This window comes from Epinephelus moara, chromosome 22, assembly GCF_006386435.1.
Source record: "Epinephelus moara isolate mb chromosome 22, YSFRI_EMoa_1.0, whole genome shotgun sequence".
NCBI lineage: Eukaryota > Metazoa > Chordata > Actinopteri > Perciformes > Serranidae > Epinephelus > Epinephelus moara.
In genome coordinates, this window is record NC_065527.1 from 19,790,719 (window position 1) to 19,809,727 (window position 19,009).

The 19,009-nt window shown below is 40.1% G+C and overlaps 1 protein-coding gene across 1 annotated transcript in view; it reads right to left on the reverse strand.

The window, feature by feature from the left end:
• csmd3b (CUB and Sushi multiple domains 3b) overlaps positions 1–19,009 on the reverse strand; it is a 478,068-nt gene that overhangs the window by 92,866 nt on the left and 366,193 nt on the right. Inside the window, exons 19-25 of the mRNA XM_050035068.1 lie at positions 13,856–13,972; positions 13,276–13,491; positions 10,070–10,258; positions 5,706–5,806; positions 5,471–5,539; positions 5,141–5,297; positions 1,905–2,096 (exon numbers count right to left, since the gene is read on the reverse strand). Of these exons, the coding sequence (XP_049891025.1) occupies positions 1,905–2,096; positions 5,141–5,297; positions 5,471–5,539; positions 5,706–5,806; positions 10,070–10,258; positions 13,276–13,491; positions 13,856–13,972 (1,041 nt within the window). The remainder of the gene's footprint in view (positions 1–1,904; positions 2,097–5,140; positions 5,298–5,470; positions 5,540–5,705; positions 5,807–10,069; positions 10,259–13,275; positions 13,492–13,855; positions 13,973–19,009) is intronic.

Consider the following 19,009-nt stretch of genomic DNA (forward strand, 5'->3'; position numbering starts at 1 on the left):
GCTGTCCTGAATAAATAGGCTTTTCATTGAGACTTTAAAACTACAGCAGTGTGTGATCTCATGAGTAAATCAAGAAGGTGATTCCACAGGAAATTGGCCTCCACCTGCTTTCTTTCCAGGTTGTTGAGTGAATGTCCTGTAGGCAAAGACCTTACATTAAGCGACTCTGTACTGTATCGTATAGCAGGACTTAAGGCTCATTTATACTCTCTACACATACAAAAACAGATTTGTCCATTTTAAACATTGTAACTGCCACTATAATATAAATGTGTAACATTTTTGACCAACTTGCATTACTTCTCCCCAAACAGTACCACCTTCTTTAACATGTCTTCTTTGTGTCCTGTGGTTTTGTCTTGCTAGAACTATTGGCTACATTGCCTCCATGATCTCTGGTGGTACTCCTCCATTTTGCCCGTATTCATAAATGTTCCTAAAATGTGAATATGAATGACATAAATGCAGAGTATGGACAAGAGGCTCTGTCTGTGCCCATAAACGTATTTAACATTGAGCATGAATGAGCCTTTAGTACAATTTTTCCTGGGGTCAGCTGTACAAAGCACCTTAAGCTTGCACCTTAAGTATGACATTTAAGGCTTACATGAAATACCTCGCCAATAACTGACTGGAAAGATCCCGCTGCACACAACCACAGAGCAATCATTAGTTGTAAAGGGGCTGGAAGAGTGCAGCTTTGGGAAGTTGAGTGATCTCACCCCAGGTGGTCATGATCATAAATCGACTTCTGATCATATTGAAAGCGTGTCAGGTATCGGGTTCTTCTAGTGACGGAATACTCTTCAGGATGCTTTAATTTTTCTCATTTATCTCCATAAACTCAACCATGTTGGGGTTAAAATAGAGTCAGAGGTATTTCATGTTGTTGTCCTTACTTTGGTTACTAAAGTTCTTTGTGCAATGGTTCAAGAAACTTTAAGCAATTCGTGAAGTATAAGACCAAGATAAGGAGAAAAACTTAAATCCTTAAGTAAATATTTTAAGGAAAGCTTAAGGAGAAGACTTGAGGATGTTTTGCACAATCAATTTTTTCTCAAGGAAACCTTAACTCAGACTTTAAGGAAAATCTTAACTTATGGTGCTTCGTCCAAATGGTCCCTTCTATTTAAAAGGTGTATGTGGTAAATTAGATATTGCAGTTTGAGAACACTTTGATGCCTTAACTAGTAAGGAAAGAATAACACTCGAAAGACAAGAAAGTTTAAAAGTAATCCCGCTCAATCATTACTTTGCCCCACAATCAGTGTGTGGCAGTGTATTATCTGCAGAGACATGCCTAGTGCCTTTATTTTCTTCTTATTTTGGTGTGTGATTGGGACGTTTCAGGTCACAGTGCACATGTGAGGTCAGGACATTATAAAAAGGTCGTGACCAGGTGCTGGACCATAAGCAGCACGCATCCAAGAGGAAGCTACAAATAACAGCACCAAAATAATGCAAGTAAAACAAGGCACAAATCTTAACAATTCCTGCATACTATACTTTTAGTTATGCTCATTTCACTTTACACACATTCTGCTTTTGATTTTTGCGTTGAGCAAATGTGACAAAATCTCTCTTTTTAAATTGAAACCATTACCTTTGAAGGGTGTTGGGTAACTGCGCTGTTATTCAACATACACATGGATTAATGTCTCTAGATAGCAGCGCTATGAGCCACGCATCAAGGATAACAAAATGCAGCAATACCAGTGAAAGCCAAAGCAACAATGAACCCTCCTCACCTTTCCCTCTCAAGCTCATTAAAGAGCGTTATTCAAGGTTCAACCCATAATTGAGTGTGTGTGTGTGCGCCTTTGTGTGTTTGTATACATCTGTGTGTGTTTGTGGTCCTTTCAGTGAAGCTCTTTTCAAAATGTAAAGGGCTACAAATAGCATACCGATGCAAGAAGGCAGAGGGTTATCCCAGGCTCTCCGTTCTCCTGTCATGCACTTCAGTGTTGAGGCTCCATGCAGAGTGTATCCGGGCTCGCATCTGTATGTGATGCTGCTCCCGGAGAAATGACCTTGGTCATTGACCTTGAAGCCGAACTGAGGCACGCCTGGGTCCTCACAATGAGACAACTCGAAACCTAAAGAGAGAGAGAGAGAGAAAAAAAAAAGATCTATAAAGTGTGCACTTTTTAAAATACTCACTAAGAGACATCTAAGACTCATGAGAGAAACAGAATTAGCATTGTTTAGGATGCACAACAATATTCCCTTAATATCTGGCACACTAACATATTCTGTTTATGAGCTTGATGATATCACAGATCCTGTTAGGCTTTCATCCAGATTTATTAAAAAAAAAAAAAAAAAAAAGCAGGGATACATGAGACATACAATATTAGGGGGGATACTGGAGCATATACACCTTATCCAATTTAATGTTGTTTTTCACAGTCTGTCTAAACTCAGTTTCCATGGTAATATCCAGCATGTTCTGTTTATTCATGTGCACAATTTTGGAGAAGGGGATATGAAGAGATATATAAATAGCTTATCCTTATAAGACCTTAACCAGGATTTGATCTACAGTATTACCTGGAAGACAAGTTGCGCCAGGATTTGAGTTATCTCCCTTAAGTATGCAGCAGGTACATGTCTAAACCCTTTAAAAAAATGGCCATTTGCAAAGCTGCTCTCTCACTGTTGGGCAATCTGAACACATCAGCCATCATCCTGACATCTGGTGTGAATGATTGGCCATTTGAAAATGTTTTATGTATGTAAGACATGTGTAAGAAAATAAACAACCGTGCATTATTCATTGAATCATACCTCAGAGTTTTATAGAATTCCAGCCTCCGTAACAATAGACACAGTGAGGCAAGGAGTAGTTTTTCAGTGCTAAATGTAAATAAATGTTCTTTGTTTGTACGGCAAACTAACTTCTGTCTGCATCAGTATGAGAATGTAGAGGTGCAGAGGAGTAAGTAATGCTCCGCTTTTCAAAGCGTTGTGTACATCATCCTGCACAACTCAATTTAAACAATTACATTTTCTAACTCCGACTTTGCATCTAAGAGGGCGCCGCCAAACGTGGGTGTGCTTTGGTGAACATCAGAGGACACCTTTAACACCCCAACCTACGCTGAAATCAGAGTGCCCTGACAGCTTTGTTAATCAAATGTGACACGTTTCATGTGATAATTTCATCGGTGGAATTTACAATCAGTTCTGTGATGGTTGCACAAATGGGAGCCATTTAGATTTAAATTGATTCTGTAAGTATTTTATACTTGTCGGGCATTAGTAAAGCCGTCACGTGGCATTTAATTGCTGAATTGATGTGATTCTCATACTGACTAGCTTTTAGCTCCGGTTTTATCTTTTTACACCACTTAACTAAAAGTGAGATGAGATGTAAATGTACTACTATAATCTCCAGAGGTAATTAAAAACAACTTGTCAGTGCCTCTACAGAGGGGACAGCTAACAAGCTACCCGAACAGTCCGACTAACCAATCCCAGCATGTGTTTGTGTTGCCATTTATGTTATTATCGTGCAGGGAGGTGATGCAGATATGTTCAGTATACATACTTTCACAGAGGAAAATGTTGCTGCACACACTAGTGTATTCCCTGTCTCATCAAAAATAAATCAGCTTCTTATTCAGAGATGACTACATCGACTACATGACGATCTTTTGCAGTGCTCATAGGCTTCTCAAAGATTTCTCAACCCTGAAAACAGATAAAATATACAGAGTTGAGACTTGAATTTGATCACTGAGACAAATTTCTGGAATTTTGCAGGCTCATTTATAAGCCAATAAAACTGACTTTTGGATTTTAGGTTAGTCTCAAGCACATATTTCTCAGGAGCTGAATTTAAGAAGTACGAGAAGATGATTAAAATCTTGCGTTGGTGTAATATTGAGCTTAATTATGTCTAGGAGAAATAGAGTGAAAAAAGGAGATATCTAATTTTGCATTGTCCTTTCCTCTGGGTTCTACATATCAGCTTGATGCTTATTCTATATGCATGCAAGTAATATGTCTGTGGAGAGTGCATATGTTTTAGGGATGCACTGATTTATCAGCTGACTATTAGTATCGGCCAATGTTCACCTTGTAGACCGCCATCAACCTATCAGCAAATAAGATGACAATGCTGTAGTGGAAGTTGATGAGGTGGGTGTACTACGAGGTAAATGGGTGGGTTACTAAAGAAGAAGAGGGAATACTCTCCTATATTTTCCGAAGGCTTTTTGACTAATAGATGAGTATATTGTAAATGGCCAGAAAAATAGGTGGGGATACTCTGTATATCTGCACATACCCTCCACTACTGGATGACATCCATAGATGATATAGTGGTCAGTGTTTTTCTGTTGTGTCACATTAATTTTGTGCAGGATAAAAAGCAGGGCTTGAGACTGAAGGCGTCATAAAGAATGTGGTGACAGAGACGTGTGCTTGTTTTTCTTGAGAGGCCACCATGGTTGAGTAGTTGTTGTTTTATTGTGGATTTTAAATGTGTTTGGCTGCTACCTTGGCCAGGTCTCTCTAACAACAGCCAAATTCTTATTTTAAAGATTGTTATCGCCCAGAACTACCCTATATTTTTTGAATACTTGAACCCTCTTGCTACAGTACATTAACTTGCAATAAAATTTAACCAGGATAAAAGTTGACACCCAGATTCCAAACTAGAGATATATATTAGCTTTTTCTTTTATACCATACACAGTATATTCTTGGTTAGGGATGAACTCAGCCACACATTCAGGTTTTGACTGGTTAGGTTGTTCATTAGTCATTCATTCTGTTAGGGGTCACAAGGGACTGGAGCCTATCCCAGCTGACATTGGGCGAGAGGCAGGGTACACCCTGGACCAGTCGCCAGACTAACACTGGGCTGACACATAGAGACAGACAACCATTCACACTCACATTCACACCTACGGGCAATTTAGAGCCATCAGTTAACCTAATCTGCATGTCTTTGGACTGTGGGAGGAACACCCACGCTGATGCGAGGAGAACATGCAAACCCTGCACCCCCCACCCTGGATTTGACCCTGGAACCCTCATGCTGTGAGGCAACAATGCTAACCACTGCACAGTGCCACCCTAGTTAGGTTGTGTGCATGTATAAAGTTTATGTTAATTAGCTGTGTGTACTTACTGGAGTACACCAGTTTGAAGCCTTCCCCAGTACTTTCTGCATCACTGTAAAATTCCAGCCAAAGATGGTTTGAAGTGGAGATCAGCGTCAGGCCCAACATGGACGACCCTGTGAATGCTCCGAGAACGTGGGCTGTGTTGTCTTTACCATCATAAATCTATAATAACAACAGCACAGCACATTAAAAACGGAAATACCCACCAGTGAGGATCGTGTTCAGTTTTTAACGGCATGAATTGAGTCTTTTTTATCATCACTGATCAATTTTCAACACAAATGTCAGGAAGATTGACAGATGAATCATAAAAATGTGTGTGCATGTGTGTTTACCTTGAGTATATCCCCTTGGGCGAGATGGAAGGTTCGAGCAGAGATGTTGATGCCTTTCCCTGCCTGTACCTAGAGTAAACATGGAATCTAAATTAGGTTTATTCACTGACAAAGTAGACAACATGTACCCACAGATGTTTGGATATAAGTTATTAACCTCTGCTAATTTCCATAATGATTTTACATTTGTGCCGGAGTCTCTATTACCCTTAGTTTGGATGCACAGATTAGTTACCTGGATGCTGTAGATGCACTCGTGGTTGTTGTCATAGTTCATCGGGTAGTTTGGAGACAGAAGGATCCCTTCGTTGTTTATGACCGAAGAACCACACTCCGCTGACGACAAATAAAGAAAGAAGAGAATAAAAAAAAAGATATGGTTTGATTGTTCTTAGATTTATAATGCTGTGGCAAGAAGGCAACAACACGTAGGATGATATTAACATCTGTTATGCTACAGAAAATGACTCACGTTAGAAACTTTTGAGGAAAAGTATTTTTTCGATCACACAATATAAAAGTTTTAGTTGAAGTACAAGCAGTTATAGAGAACACACAGTGTCCTCAGAGTGAAAAGATTTCTTCATCTTACAGAAGATGATTTCTTTTTTCCTTATAAATGGATGAATACGTCTAATGTGTGCTTGTGTGTATGTGTGCGTGTAATTTAACAACCCTTTTAAACAGCTGTATTGTCAGCCATCGACTTCAGTGGAGGAGAATGGGCCGGCAGTAAAATTGAGAAACTAATTTACCTAAAGATACCCACTCTCAGCACTTCTCACATGTGCCCTCTATCTACAGTATCTACGTCCCTTTCCTCTCTTTTTTACCTCCCTCTCTCCCCCTCTCTGTGTCCCTACTGGTGTAATAGTCATATTACAGCTGTCATATCGTCAATAAATCACGCCGCTACAGTTTCCATTTAGAAAATTACCTCTCCACCCTCTCCCTCTTTCCTCTTCAACTCTCTCGCTCTTGTTCTTTCTCTCTGTCTCCCTCTCTATGAATAGTGCCTCCTTCACCCTCCTCTACTTCAGTCAACCTTCATCTTCCACTTCTCCCGAGCTTCCTCTTCTCCTCCCCTTCTTTCCTGTTCCTCTTTTCCCTCCTGCTTCTGTCTCACTTCCCTTAACAAACGTGCTAAATAACAGATAATGCCCAGCAATAATAGAGAAGTTGAAAAAACAAGCCAAAGGCACGTTTGATTTTCTGAAAAAGCAAAGACACCTCTTTGGTACCTCTCCAACTCCCTTCTGGACAGTACCTTATGAAAACAATATGTTTGACTCATGAGGGAGGTAAAGGAAGCCTAATGTAAAACCACAAACACAGAGCACCAAAGCAATTTACACCTTTAAACCTGCAAAGTACATCCCTTAGTTAATAAAAATCACCAAACAACACACAAAGCAAAGGCAAACACAAAGCACGATGCAAAGTTTGCAGTGCTAAGATATTAGAAAACGACACACAGGTCCAACTGTCCCTTCCCTCTCCTCTTCACTCCTCCTTTGCGATGTGAACCACATCATGCAGCAATGCAACACAACACACGGGCACTAAATATAGCAAACCGCACTACACCATAGAACACAGCCAGACAACACCACCCCCACCTCTTTGCATTATCAGTCTTTGCACGTTGATGACAAAGAGCCAAAGACGTAAACCCTGGCGCTGCAAACATCACGCAAAGCTGAAAATAAGATTGGTGTTTAAAATATTCCCACCAGCGATCTAAAATTAAAAAGTTATATACTGTATTTGCTTTTCAAGAGCTGGATGGTAATGTCTGTCTCTGTGCACCTGTACAGTCCCACGCGTCTCATAGCTTTGCTGAAAAGAGCCCTGTGAAGGAGTGCAGAAACATTCAGTGCTGTCTCTTTTGCTTTTTATATTGCCCTCTATTGATTCTACATTTGCACCCAAATGAAATCTCACTATACACATTTCTTGCTCACAAAGACCCTGAAGTTATGAGTACACGCTGTTGATCCTTGTGGGTAAATTCATGTTCTGCATTCGGCTTATTCTAACTATTGGAAGACAGTAGGTAAGCCCATCTATGGCGCCTGGGGAACAATTATGAGACTGGTGTTTCAGTCAAGGACAACTACTGCTAATAAATCCAGAGAAACCCAACACAAGCGAAGGGAGAATAGGCAAACAGCACTGGGACTCAAACCATGACTGGTTGACACCATTTTCTCACTGTTTTTTGTCATTATGGTTTCTTTAATCTTGGTTTCTTTGCACAAACTTGACCACTAGTGTATGTCCCAGTTGACCAAAAGTCTTTCCAACTTGACAGCGACAGATGTTTGCTGTAAGAAGACCGACTGACTCATGTGAAGTATGTGTGTGAGTCCTTATTTAAAAAGTTTGTTATTGCATGCTTTCAAAATGAATTTTGACTCAAGTAAAAATAGTTTGTTGTATGAACTGACATAAGCATTTGATATTTGTACCTATATGATAATAATTTCTGGTTTTATGTATGTTTGAAGAGCGCTATTCACACATCCAGCTGTCTCAGATGGAGGTGTGTTGGAAAATATCACTTGACTCTTTGACCAGAAAATCCCTATGCACTTGCTCAGCTTGACTAACGTTTTGGTCCATTGAGTTTAAATAGAAACTGCTTCACCCATTTCAAAGGTGTGCACATGTGTGAAGGAATTAGTCAGATGTGGTTTGTGTTTCTCAATAATTGACAACAACCTGTGAACCATATGTCACAAACCCCACAAATGAAGAACAAGGGAAGAAGAAAAACACAGGAACAACCTAGAAACCTCAGGCTCCTTACACAATAAAGTCATTTTGCAAGATTATTTCTAAAGAATGCTGCTCTTATGAATGAACATATCGGCCTTGCAGCCTTCATAAATGATTTAAAATGTTTAACAATGTAACTCTTATGCTATGTATTATGAATTGGTCTATTGAGATCCCCATATCCATTATAGCATGACATGCCATGGCATCTCATCATTTAATCCTTTAGGGGACAGAGTTTGCTGTATGTGAAATATTTCCCATTTATAGGCATATAACCAATGCACTGCTGAGATAATGGGGCTTCAGCTAGGCACAACCATCTTTTCACACATTTCTAATAGTTCTGGAAAGCTATCTCGACGTGTATAGCGTTGTGCTTGCACATTTGCATAAAGAATGGACTATTGGCCTTGGCGGAGGGCGCCACTCTCCGAGTGCCCTTCTAGTTTCGGTTATTTTACCTTTAGGCTCTTTTATTTTTGCTTTTCTGCTCTGTACATTAATAAATTAATGACACAACTCAGAGTACACAAATTTTCCACCCAAGGTAAAAACCTTTTTAATTCTAATTGATACATCTTCACTGCAATTTGTGTTGCCTCGAGCGTGTGGTTATAGAGAGGTTCTTTATTCTCACATTTCTATGCATGTGCACCGCATCTAAATCCCACTTGATGTTTACTCCACATGTTTTGTTTTTGTTTACTGCTTACTCCACTGTCGATGACAAACTGCTTCAGTATGATCATTATGGATTAGAGCTCAATGTGGTACATGACCCTATGACACAGTCAATGGTACACTGGACCATACCATAAACCTTACTTTGTTCTGCCTCATCTGTCATTTTCACTCCCGTTTATTCAACACTTGAAAAGCATACAAAAACATTATAAATCCTAAACTGTTCAAGTGTTGAATAAAAAATTCTGATATTCAGAATTCTCAGGGGTGATACAGGATTGTGAACAGACCAGAACTCTCTGCCCACTGATGACTCACCTTGTAGAAACATCACTGACATTTATTGTTCATGCACTAACTGAAATTTGCTTTGTATGAATGTGTCTTTTTGACAGTTTTGTCTATTTAATAACATTTTCTGGAAGTTTCAAAAGAATCTAAAACTTCAAAATTCACCGCCAAGGCGACATGACATTTGTCATGCACCTTTTCTGCTCTTAACAAATGATTCTTGAATGAAACGTCTTTCTCTTTCAGTCACTTCCTTTACTTTTGTGCCATCTCCTCCACTATTTTGTAAAAGCAACAAAGGTTGGCCCTGAGAGTCTGCTGGCCTTTGAACTGAAGCCGCTCAACATAAAGAACTTTTTTTGTGTCTTTCTGCATGTCATAATGTGGGCAAATGTTTTCATGTTTGCACATAACCTCAAGATATCAGCAGCTAAGCAGCTCAATGGTTTACTGGTCACTGCAGGCCAACATTCTGTTCCATTGTCTGTTTCGTTATTCAGAACTGATCTTTGTTTGTGAAACAGGAGATAACTGAAAGGAAGGCAAACTAAACACTATTTTACCATCACTAGTTGCTAGTAAATCATTTTGCAAAATTAAAGATAAATATGGCTTGGTATTTCTTTGCATTTTACATACGATATATACGTGAACCACTTACAACTTGTAGTGCTCATAGGCTAAAAGTCTGATTGTAAATTTTTAATATCAAATGTCTTCATGTTTATAACATTTTCTTGGTAGGTGAACATCCAAAAACCTTGTAAGATGTATTCTTTTCCAACTTAAACAGGACAGGACGTTTGACAATATAAAATCAGCAGTAATACTGAGACATACCGACACATCTCGGTAGAGGTGAGCTCCACATTCTCCGCCCTCCTCCCAGGCAGATTAACTCCGGCGCCCCCTCTAAGCGATATCCCATATTGCAGGAAAAAGACAATGTGTCTCCAATGCCGAAACTGTAGCCATTTCTCCTGCCAAACCGAGGCATCCCAGGGTCCTCACAAGGCTCCAAAGTATATTCTGCAGAAAACAGATGGAAACGGAATACATAACACATACATGAATAAACATGAAGCCTACACTACAAAGGGTCAGCACTCTGCTAAAAGTAATGATAAACTGTATCAGTGAATTAAAATATATTTTTACTTTACTGAGTGATTTTTTTGAGTGTTGCATAAGTGCAGTAGTGAAAGGTGATAAGATTAGAGTGTGTATTAAAGCGTCCTCTAATAATGATGTCAAATCAACAAATCAATACCCATCACTCTCAAAGTCCAGGGAAATTCACCCACATATCTGAAGTAAACCAACAACATGACCAGTAAATGTTAACTGTAGGAGGGAAAAAAAAACGCCTCATGGCCATGATCTCTCTTAGTGCGAAGAGATCCTTTTCAATAATTCAATAACTCGTGTGATTAAAATTTTTAAAAATGCAGTCCATTAAAATGTAATCTTTGCATTAGAACGCTTTAGTCCAAAAGTTGTGAGTCTGAGTTGACTCCACCATGTCCCAAAATGCACTTGCTGGTGATGTGTTTAGCATCGTACAGCGGGAGATTTATTGTCACTGGGCAAAGACGGAGGATGTGATGTGTGTTTCAGAGTGTGCTGCTGGAGGAGACAGCATGTTGAGCATGTTGAGATTGGCAAGTCACATCTCTGGTGACGCCTCACATGTGTTACATTCTGAGTATCAGCTTATGCCATCTGGGAGGCGGCAAAATGTCCTTCAGTGTAGACTCAGATTCAAGTGCTCCTTTATCCCAGAGTAAATGAGAGAGAGTTCAAAGGCCAGTTAGGCAAAGAATCTTGATTCATGAAAGGCGGCTGTAGCCTTGGACTTTGTCTCCATTCTGCCCTTTAACCCTTTGCTCTATGTTTGATGAGAGTATTGGTGAAGTAAAACGACTGTGGATTGGGGCAGCACTTCCGATTTCCACTTGTGACATTCCCAGCTAAAAGGTATCTATCTCCGTCTCTTTTTTTCTTATTGTGTTGTTTAATGGTGGATTACATTCAGTTTAATGTTGTGTAACCTCTCTTCTCTGCTAGTCTCAAGGTTTTATGGGTTGTTCTTGAGGCCAGGGGTGTGTGTGAGTGAGAGTGAAAGCTAAACATTCACCGAGCACAGCAACAGTTTCCTGTTAATATCCATGCAGGGATATGTGAAACTCTTCATTTGTGGCACAAAAGGACACAAGACAAGAAGCACAAACTATAGACTTATTTCTAAACTCACAGTTAAAGTTAAAGTTTTAGAAAAGTGGTTGAAAAAGGCTTGGCTCTGCATTGTATTCTTGACAATTTTCAGTCGTAGCTGCTGTCGGTTCCACACCACTGAAACAGCTCTTGTCAAAATCTCCAATGACATCTTGACACGCGGTGACGCAGGAGCTTATTTTTGCTGGATCTCAGTGCAGCTTTTGACACTGTAGACTTTTATAGGCAGTGGGTAGGTATCTTTGGGACGGCCCTGCAGACCCCTGTGACATTGACTTGTGGTGTTCCGCAAGGCTCTGTTTTGGATCCCCTTTTTTATACGCTTTCCTTTGTGGCGATAACTTGTTGTTTTTAAGAGTTACTCCACACTATGTTTTCGAAGGAGAGAAAACATACCTCCAAGTAATATTCTAAGATAAGCTACAATAACTCTTTGAAAGTATATCTTGCCACGATTATGCAAATCATATTATACATCCAATTTAATCATCAACAATCTTAGAACCAACTGGCTATCAGTCTGATGACAATAAGCTTCTGGGGGAAAGATCCAGTGTAGCAAGTGATACCTGGACATGACTTCCTCCTCTGTGTGCCGGTCATTTTGGCTAATCTCAGATATCAACGCAACAGATATCAGCATATGAATCAAGATGAATTAAAATAAATAAAAAGGATATAAAGCAAAATTGTTGTCAGATGATAGCCGATGGGTTCTGAGTTTGCATTTTGGCCAGTGTGTTCTGCCTCTCAGACGGACTGTTTACCTGGCACTCAAATATGATTGGTCAATACAACTTGGACTACAAACAGAAACCAGAATGCTTTGGACACCAAAATGTGTCACTGCCTACAGTATATATGCAGATATCTTTTTATAGAGATTAAATCATCAAACGCAAAATAAAATAAATATATTTATATATACATATATGCACACATGTATCTTTGAGCATTTAATCCTTATACAACTGTACTTGTTGTGCATTAAAATGCATCGTGTCCCTGAGGTGAAGGAAAAGTTTTATGACTCTTTCATCATCTCTTGGACGAACCAATTCAATATCCTCTTGATCACTTTAGAGTTCTGCAAGGTCATGCACCCACCTACATTAGTGAGCCACTTCAGCTTCTTTTTCTTGGATCGGGCTTTGTCGGCTGTACCTCACGTCATGCTTTAAACTAAAGAAGATCGTGCTTTAGCGTTTATGGCCTGTCAGATCTAAAGACCTGCGGACACCTTAAACACACAGCTCAAGACTCACTTCTTTAAATGCGCCTCTGTGTACCTTCCCACGCTTATATGGTCTCTGTATTTTATGTCTGTTAATATTATCTACTTGTAATATCTTGAAGCAGCATGTGATAAGATGCTATATAAATGAACTTAACAACATTTCTTTAGTAACTCTACTGCCTGAAATAAAGCTCAGACTGATAATTTACCACAGTACATTTTAAGAGACTGTAATTGTCTTTATTCTCGCAGAGCTGTATCTTTGCTCTCTCCTTTTTAAAGAGAAGCTATTAATGTTTTTATTATTTACTGTTGTGTCTTGAATCTCACTCCATAAGTTTCTAGGCTGATTCTGGTGAGGCTCCTGCTCAGCTGATTAATACAAGGCGTTATTATTACTTCACTGTTTTGCATCCAGCGTGGTGTGACATTATACATTTTCTATAAGCTACAGTATTACTCTGAATTGTCCCAGTATGAGAAAAAATGAAAATACAATGACTACATTTAGTGTAAATTGAATTTAGGCCTTGATGGAGTATAATAGCAATATGTCTATAATCAAGTACATTACCAGAGAAAGTTATGTTGAAGCCCTCATATGAAATCGAAAAGTCAGAGATGAATCGCAGCTGGGCTTTGAAGTTGCCATAGAGACCCGCATTGATGTTGCTAGGCAACTCGTTGCCGGTCAGGCGAGCCAGTGGTTGCACGAAACTTCCGTTCTCAGTAACCAAGAGGTAGTCATGTTGGTCCTCCAGATGAAAAGAATTGAACTGGAACTGGACTCCTGTTAGAAACACACACAGATGGGTGGACAGAGAGTTAACCAAGAGAGAACCTTTAGATGTTTGCAATATTCTCAGCTCATCAATATACCCACAATTATGACGTATAAATCACAAATAAATGGTGTAATTGCATTACATTAAATATCTTAACATATTTTAAGTTCTTAACCAACGTCTCTATGCATGCACTGATTATAACCATGTAAAATGCCCCTCTGAATATTCTATAAACCATACAAAAACAATAAAAATACAAGTTTGTGGTCATAGTATAACAGTGGCTACACTACTGTGTGCAACTTGCTTCTGTCCCTTGCTCTGTCTGTCTCTATTAGGAAGTGCGGATCTGTGTGAGTCTCTTGCCTTTGCCGTGGCTGACTTCAACAGTCCAGGTACAGTTGAGAGATGAAGGGTAGCTGTCTGGATAGCCGGGACTAAGGATGGTTCCCCAGGGACCTCTAACGTCCCCGCCACACAGAGCTGGATAGATTGAGAGAGACAGAGTGGAAGAGAGAGAGGCGGAGAGAGAAAGATGTGCAGAGACAGGGGACGAAGGCAGAGAGAAGGTTAGCATCAGATTGTTGATAGCCAAAACAGATAATGTTTCCCAGTGGACCTTTAATATCACTCCTATAGTACATACACACATGCATACCCACACACAGACGCAACAAGGGAGGGAGAGGAAGACAGAGATATGGAGAGAGGGAGGTGTTCTAAAGCTACTGGGTAGAAAGGTCTGCATGCACTGACAGATGCAGATTGTGTGTCTTGTCACACATTTATAAATGTGAATATTCCCTTATAGCTTTACTTTAAATGGTGAAGTCTGATTGTTTTCTGATTTATTCCCCCCACAGTTGCAGACATAAAATAATGACATAAATAATGTAAAATCCGCCACACATCGAAAACATAAATAATGGATTTTGTGTTGTTTATGTAGTTTAATGGCCCTGAAAGTTACAAACGCCTGACGATGACAAACAGCACAGGGGATTATAGCCATCCTCATATATGTGGATAGTGCATAATAACCCTGAACGATGAACTAAAACTGTTTGTATTAAATTTATCGGTTTAATCGTGTGGAGTTGAATTATTTAAACTTATTTTAGTTTTTTTTCACTTTGCTGGAGTGTGCTGCATATAGACGACAGCTCTGTGACACATCTGCTGTAGGTTACAAAATGTGGCAGTAATGACATCAGTGACCGCAGTGCATGCTGCAAGTGTGACATGCTCACCAGGCAATGACAGCTCCGGCATAATTAGGGTAACAAAAGGTAACATTTCAGCTCTTCGGCTTAACCATAATTAGCTCAGGCTCTGAGATCCATGCTGCTAATTAAGTATCTCCCATTCTGTAGTGACTTATCACGTCTTCCTATGTGTCCTCATAAATGCATAACTCAGTGCCACTTTCTAAATGCATATTTGGTTTAATTCTTGTGTCTGGTATTAAATATGTTGTTTTTCAGCATTGATAACAGTAATAGATTGTGCCTAAAACAACCAACTCAAATCAATCAGAAATATATGCAGTGTATATGTTGTGAGCCAAGAGATGTGTGAAAAAGTAGAGGAATGTAAGGTTATTGGAGTGATTGGAGTTCCTGGCTAAAGTTGCGTGTTACATAACAAGTGACCATCTGCACAATAAGGGTACTTTATTTTACTGAGAAGTGTGTGAGAATTTGCAAGACTGTGTTGCTTTGGGATGTACAGTCTCTGAGCTCTGAATTTATTTCAAGGCAGAACACTGAGATATGAAATAAAAAAATCCCAAGAAAAACAATATCTGAATATTATTTAAGCTACTTTTCCACAACATTAATGCTGTGCGAGATAGTGGCATCGTGTGCTAGAACCGTAAAATGTCTTTTGTTTCTGAAAGCTTTTTTTTTTCTCTGTTAATAGAGTTTGATTTCAAGTGATTTGAAGCAGTTATATTCAAAGCAGTGAAGCGGTGCGAATGTTTCTTAGAGACTACTTAAAACATTTTGAACCTCAGAGCGTGGCCTCGGGATGACCCTGCGAATTCTGCACACGGTTCAGCCCTGTACATTGTTATGCAGTAAGAGACCCCTGCTCGCACAGCGATGCTCAGAGTTGAGACCAGGTCGTCGGAAAAGCTTGGAAAAATCTGTTGCTCATTCTATGCATACTAATGCATGCATGTGTTGCAAGGTGCTTCATTTCTGCTCGCTCCAGTTGGTTCATCTTACAGTTGGCCGACTGGCCTGTCATTTCCTCTTACAATAAACCTATAAAATGCCATAGCATTACCTCAAAAGTGCAACGGTGGCAGAGCAGCTGGAAGAAGGTCAAACCTGAAAGTTCTGCTGAAGTTTCCTTGAGCAGGACAATTAAACAGTTCTACGGGAGCTGAGAACCACCATCTCTGAGAGCTGCGGCCCAGGCTACAATCTGTACAAACCCTCCCCAATAATGACCACTGCTCCAACTATGTATTGTTTTTTTGTCCACACTGCAATGTCAACTTGTGCCATAAACGTACTGCTTAAGACTGCTGTATTGAATTCACTGGTTTGAGCTAGTTGTAAGACAGTATCAGTAAAAAACTGCACTTTAAAATGTTACCATAATACTTTTTTTTTTTTTTTTTTAACAAATGTCTTTCGTGTTCAGGTCAATGGTCAGTTTGTTCAATAAAAATGTTGGAAATAATTTCCTCTCATTTTAACATAGATTGCAGAAAAAAAGATGGGCATCATGACCGCTCCCAAAATTTCAAAGGGACATGGGCCAAAGTAAAAGGTTAAAGTACACGTCAGATACATTTTTCCCAAAGATAGTTCTGTCATCCTACTATTAAATGGAGAAACCTCTGTCCCTCCCTCCGTCCGTCCGTCATCATCCGTTTTCCTCCTCACTGCTTTGACCTACATCTCTGAACTTGCACATAGGCTTTCATCTTGGTCATGTGCAGACAGTTTTTGCATTTTTCCCACATTTCTACTGTTTATATTCGCTTTTTTGTCCACTACCCATTCATACTGTGAGCACCATTAGCAGCACGAGCTGCGCATGCCCGCTGGAACCACAGTTTGTCTGGGAAGCCTTTATCTCCAACACTTGCGGATTGAAACCTGTATGTGTGTACCCGTGTGCCCGCGCACGGCCCCGCGCACGCGCATGCCGTCAGCCAAAACTATGCTCCATGTATTTTGCCATAAAGCATGTTTGTAAATACAGTGTGCATTGTTTGCCTTACATTAATATTTATTACACAGTGCATTTACAGTGCTCTGATTTTGCATCTCCTCTAATATACTGTTTTTGATTTCTTATTCCTCTATACATAACACATTACCGGGTATGGACTAGTTTTAGATAATTCTTATCACACTGATGTATGTTCAAGTGTTCATTTTTCTACTAAGCTTGGTTTTAATTAGTGGTTTGATGCTATAAAAAGGGAGTTTGACATCATGATTGACAGCTGTGTGTGCCATTGGATGTGCTTGCAATCAGTAGCGCTGCTTGCCATTGGTCCGACTGTGGCAACTTGATACCGCTGAGTTTGCAACTGTGCAGTCTGGCTCTAAATGATTATGATGATGATTATGTTTCAATTAGTTATTTGATGCTAAAAAGAGGGTTCGACGACAGCTGTCTGTGCTCACAATCAATGGCGCTGCTCACGACTGGACTACGGGAACTCGATACTGCAAAGAATGTGTACAGAATGTGGCTCCAAATGATGTCACCAGCACAAGATGGCAGCGGCTGTATGTGGGATATTTTAGCTTTATTTTTGTACAGTGGGAGGAAGTGGAGACGCTTCGTCCATCTTTACATATAGTCACTGTATTCTAGCAGTACACTGAAAGCAGCAGACCATACCATTAACGTGATATTCAACAGTTATTGCAAATCACATATTGTCCTTGTGTCGTGCAGCTTTAGCTACAACCACAGAAAACAGGCAAGTCAGAAACTGAAACTGTGCTCAAACCACAACAGAACATCAGTGTCTTCACTCCCAACCACCTCCGTTTCCACAACATCAGCATCCCTGACAACATCGGTGAGGAGTGAGAATATTTCCAGACCATACAAAATGCACAGATGCGAGCAGGCATGCACACACACACTGCATACACACAGCCTGACATACACACTCGTGCACAAAAGCCTGCATTCACAGCGGTATTAATTATTGATACTTTTCTGCCAGGAAGCTCTTAATGTTGAATGCTGAGTTATGTGAGATATTTGAAACATTGCATCACATGTCTATCTTTGCCAGTTTCTTCAGTTTCTTCTACCTCTGCCAGCTTCTGTCTCTCTACCTCGCTCTCTGTCTCACTGTCTTTCTTTTAGATCTCCCTCCATCTCGCCTTCTCCTCCACCTCTATCTGTTAGCAGGTCTTTCTATTCATACTCTCTTTCATGCAAATGAAGCTGGGTTGAGTGATTCCACTAAAACATCAATCTTTGGACTTCAAAAAAGGTTGACAAAGTAATTTGAATTCTACTTTGATTCGTTTAAAACCACAGAATTGCTAAAGGAAACCTCAGGCCTGGAGAAAAATTGGATTCATTGTGGTCATTCTTTCAATATAAATATTACATAAATTACTTTGGCTTAAAATCTAGAAATCTTTTCTGTTTGGTTCATGTTGTATTCTTGTCATTGTGTCTTTCATTTTACATTCTACATCAAATAAGGGAATGTTGCTGATTTAATAATACAGAGTATAAACAACATTTGGTTTCTATAACATTTTCCAGGGCCGAGTCGGCTGCCTTTAGTGCTGTCTTGCTTGAAGTCATTGTTTACTGCTTGTCAATCATCAGGCTAGGCCATGTCTTACCAACCACAGCAGCAAATAGTTCCTATATTTGTATGGGTACATTCTGTGTAAACACACTGTAATGGCATTCAGCCCGCAAATTCCAGGCAGCGTGCTTGATGTTTATATGCTCCAACTGCCTCCTCCTTGGAGGAAACCACTGCCAGTCCCAGGAACTGTGCAATTCAAATGTGGTTAACAAGCGAATGAGCCAACAAGCCGAACCAAGCAAACCGCAGCAGTGCCGCATCTCTCTGTCCTCCCTCTCCTCCTCAGCTCCACCATGATTGGAATGAGAGAGAAAGAGAAAGATCCCCTCCTCCCATCATCTGCTCCTCTGCCCCCCCTCCTCACCCCCTTGATTTGAGAGAGAAGAGAGAGGAGGTGACAGGCAACACACGCTCTCGTCAACCTTACCTCAAACCTTCCTGTGTTCCAGGTTCACACAGGAAAGGGGGTGACAGGAGGCACATGGCACTAGCACACATACATGTGCTGACATTCAGTTCACATGCACAGACACACACACACGCATGCACACACACACACTGTACATGCCCACAGATCTCTAATCTTCTCCTCAAATCATCCCCTATCAGCCACAGCAGCCTTCACTGCAAATTGGCCCTGCACAGAACCAAGCGTGTGTGTGTGTGTGTCTGTGTGTGTGAAATTCAACCACTGGTTTTGTTGC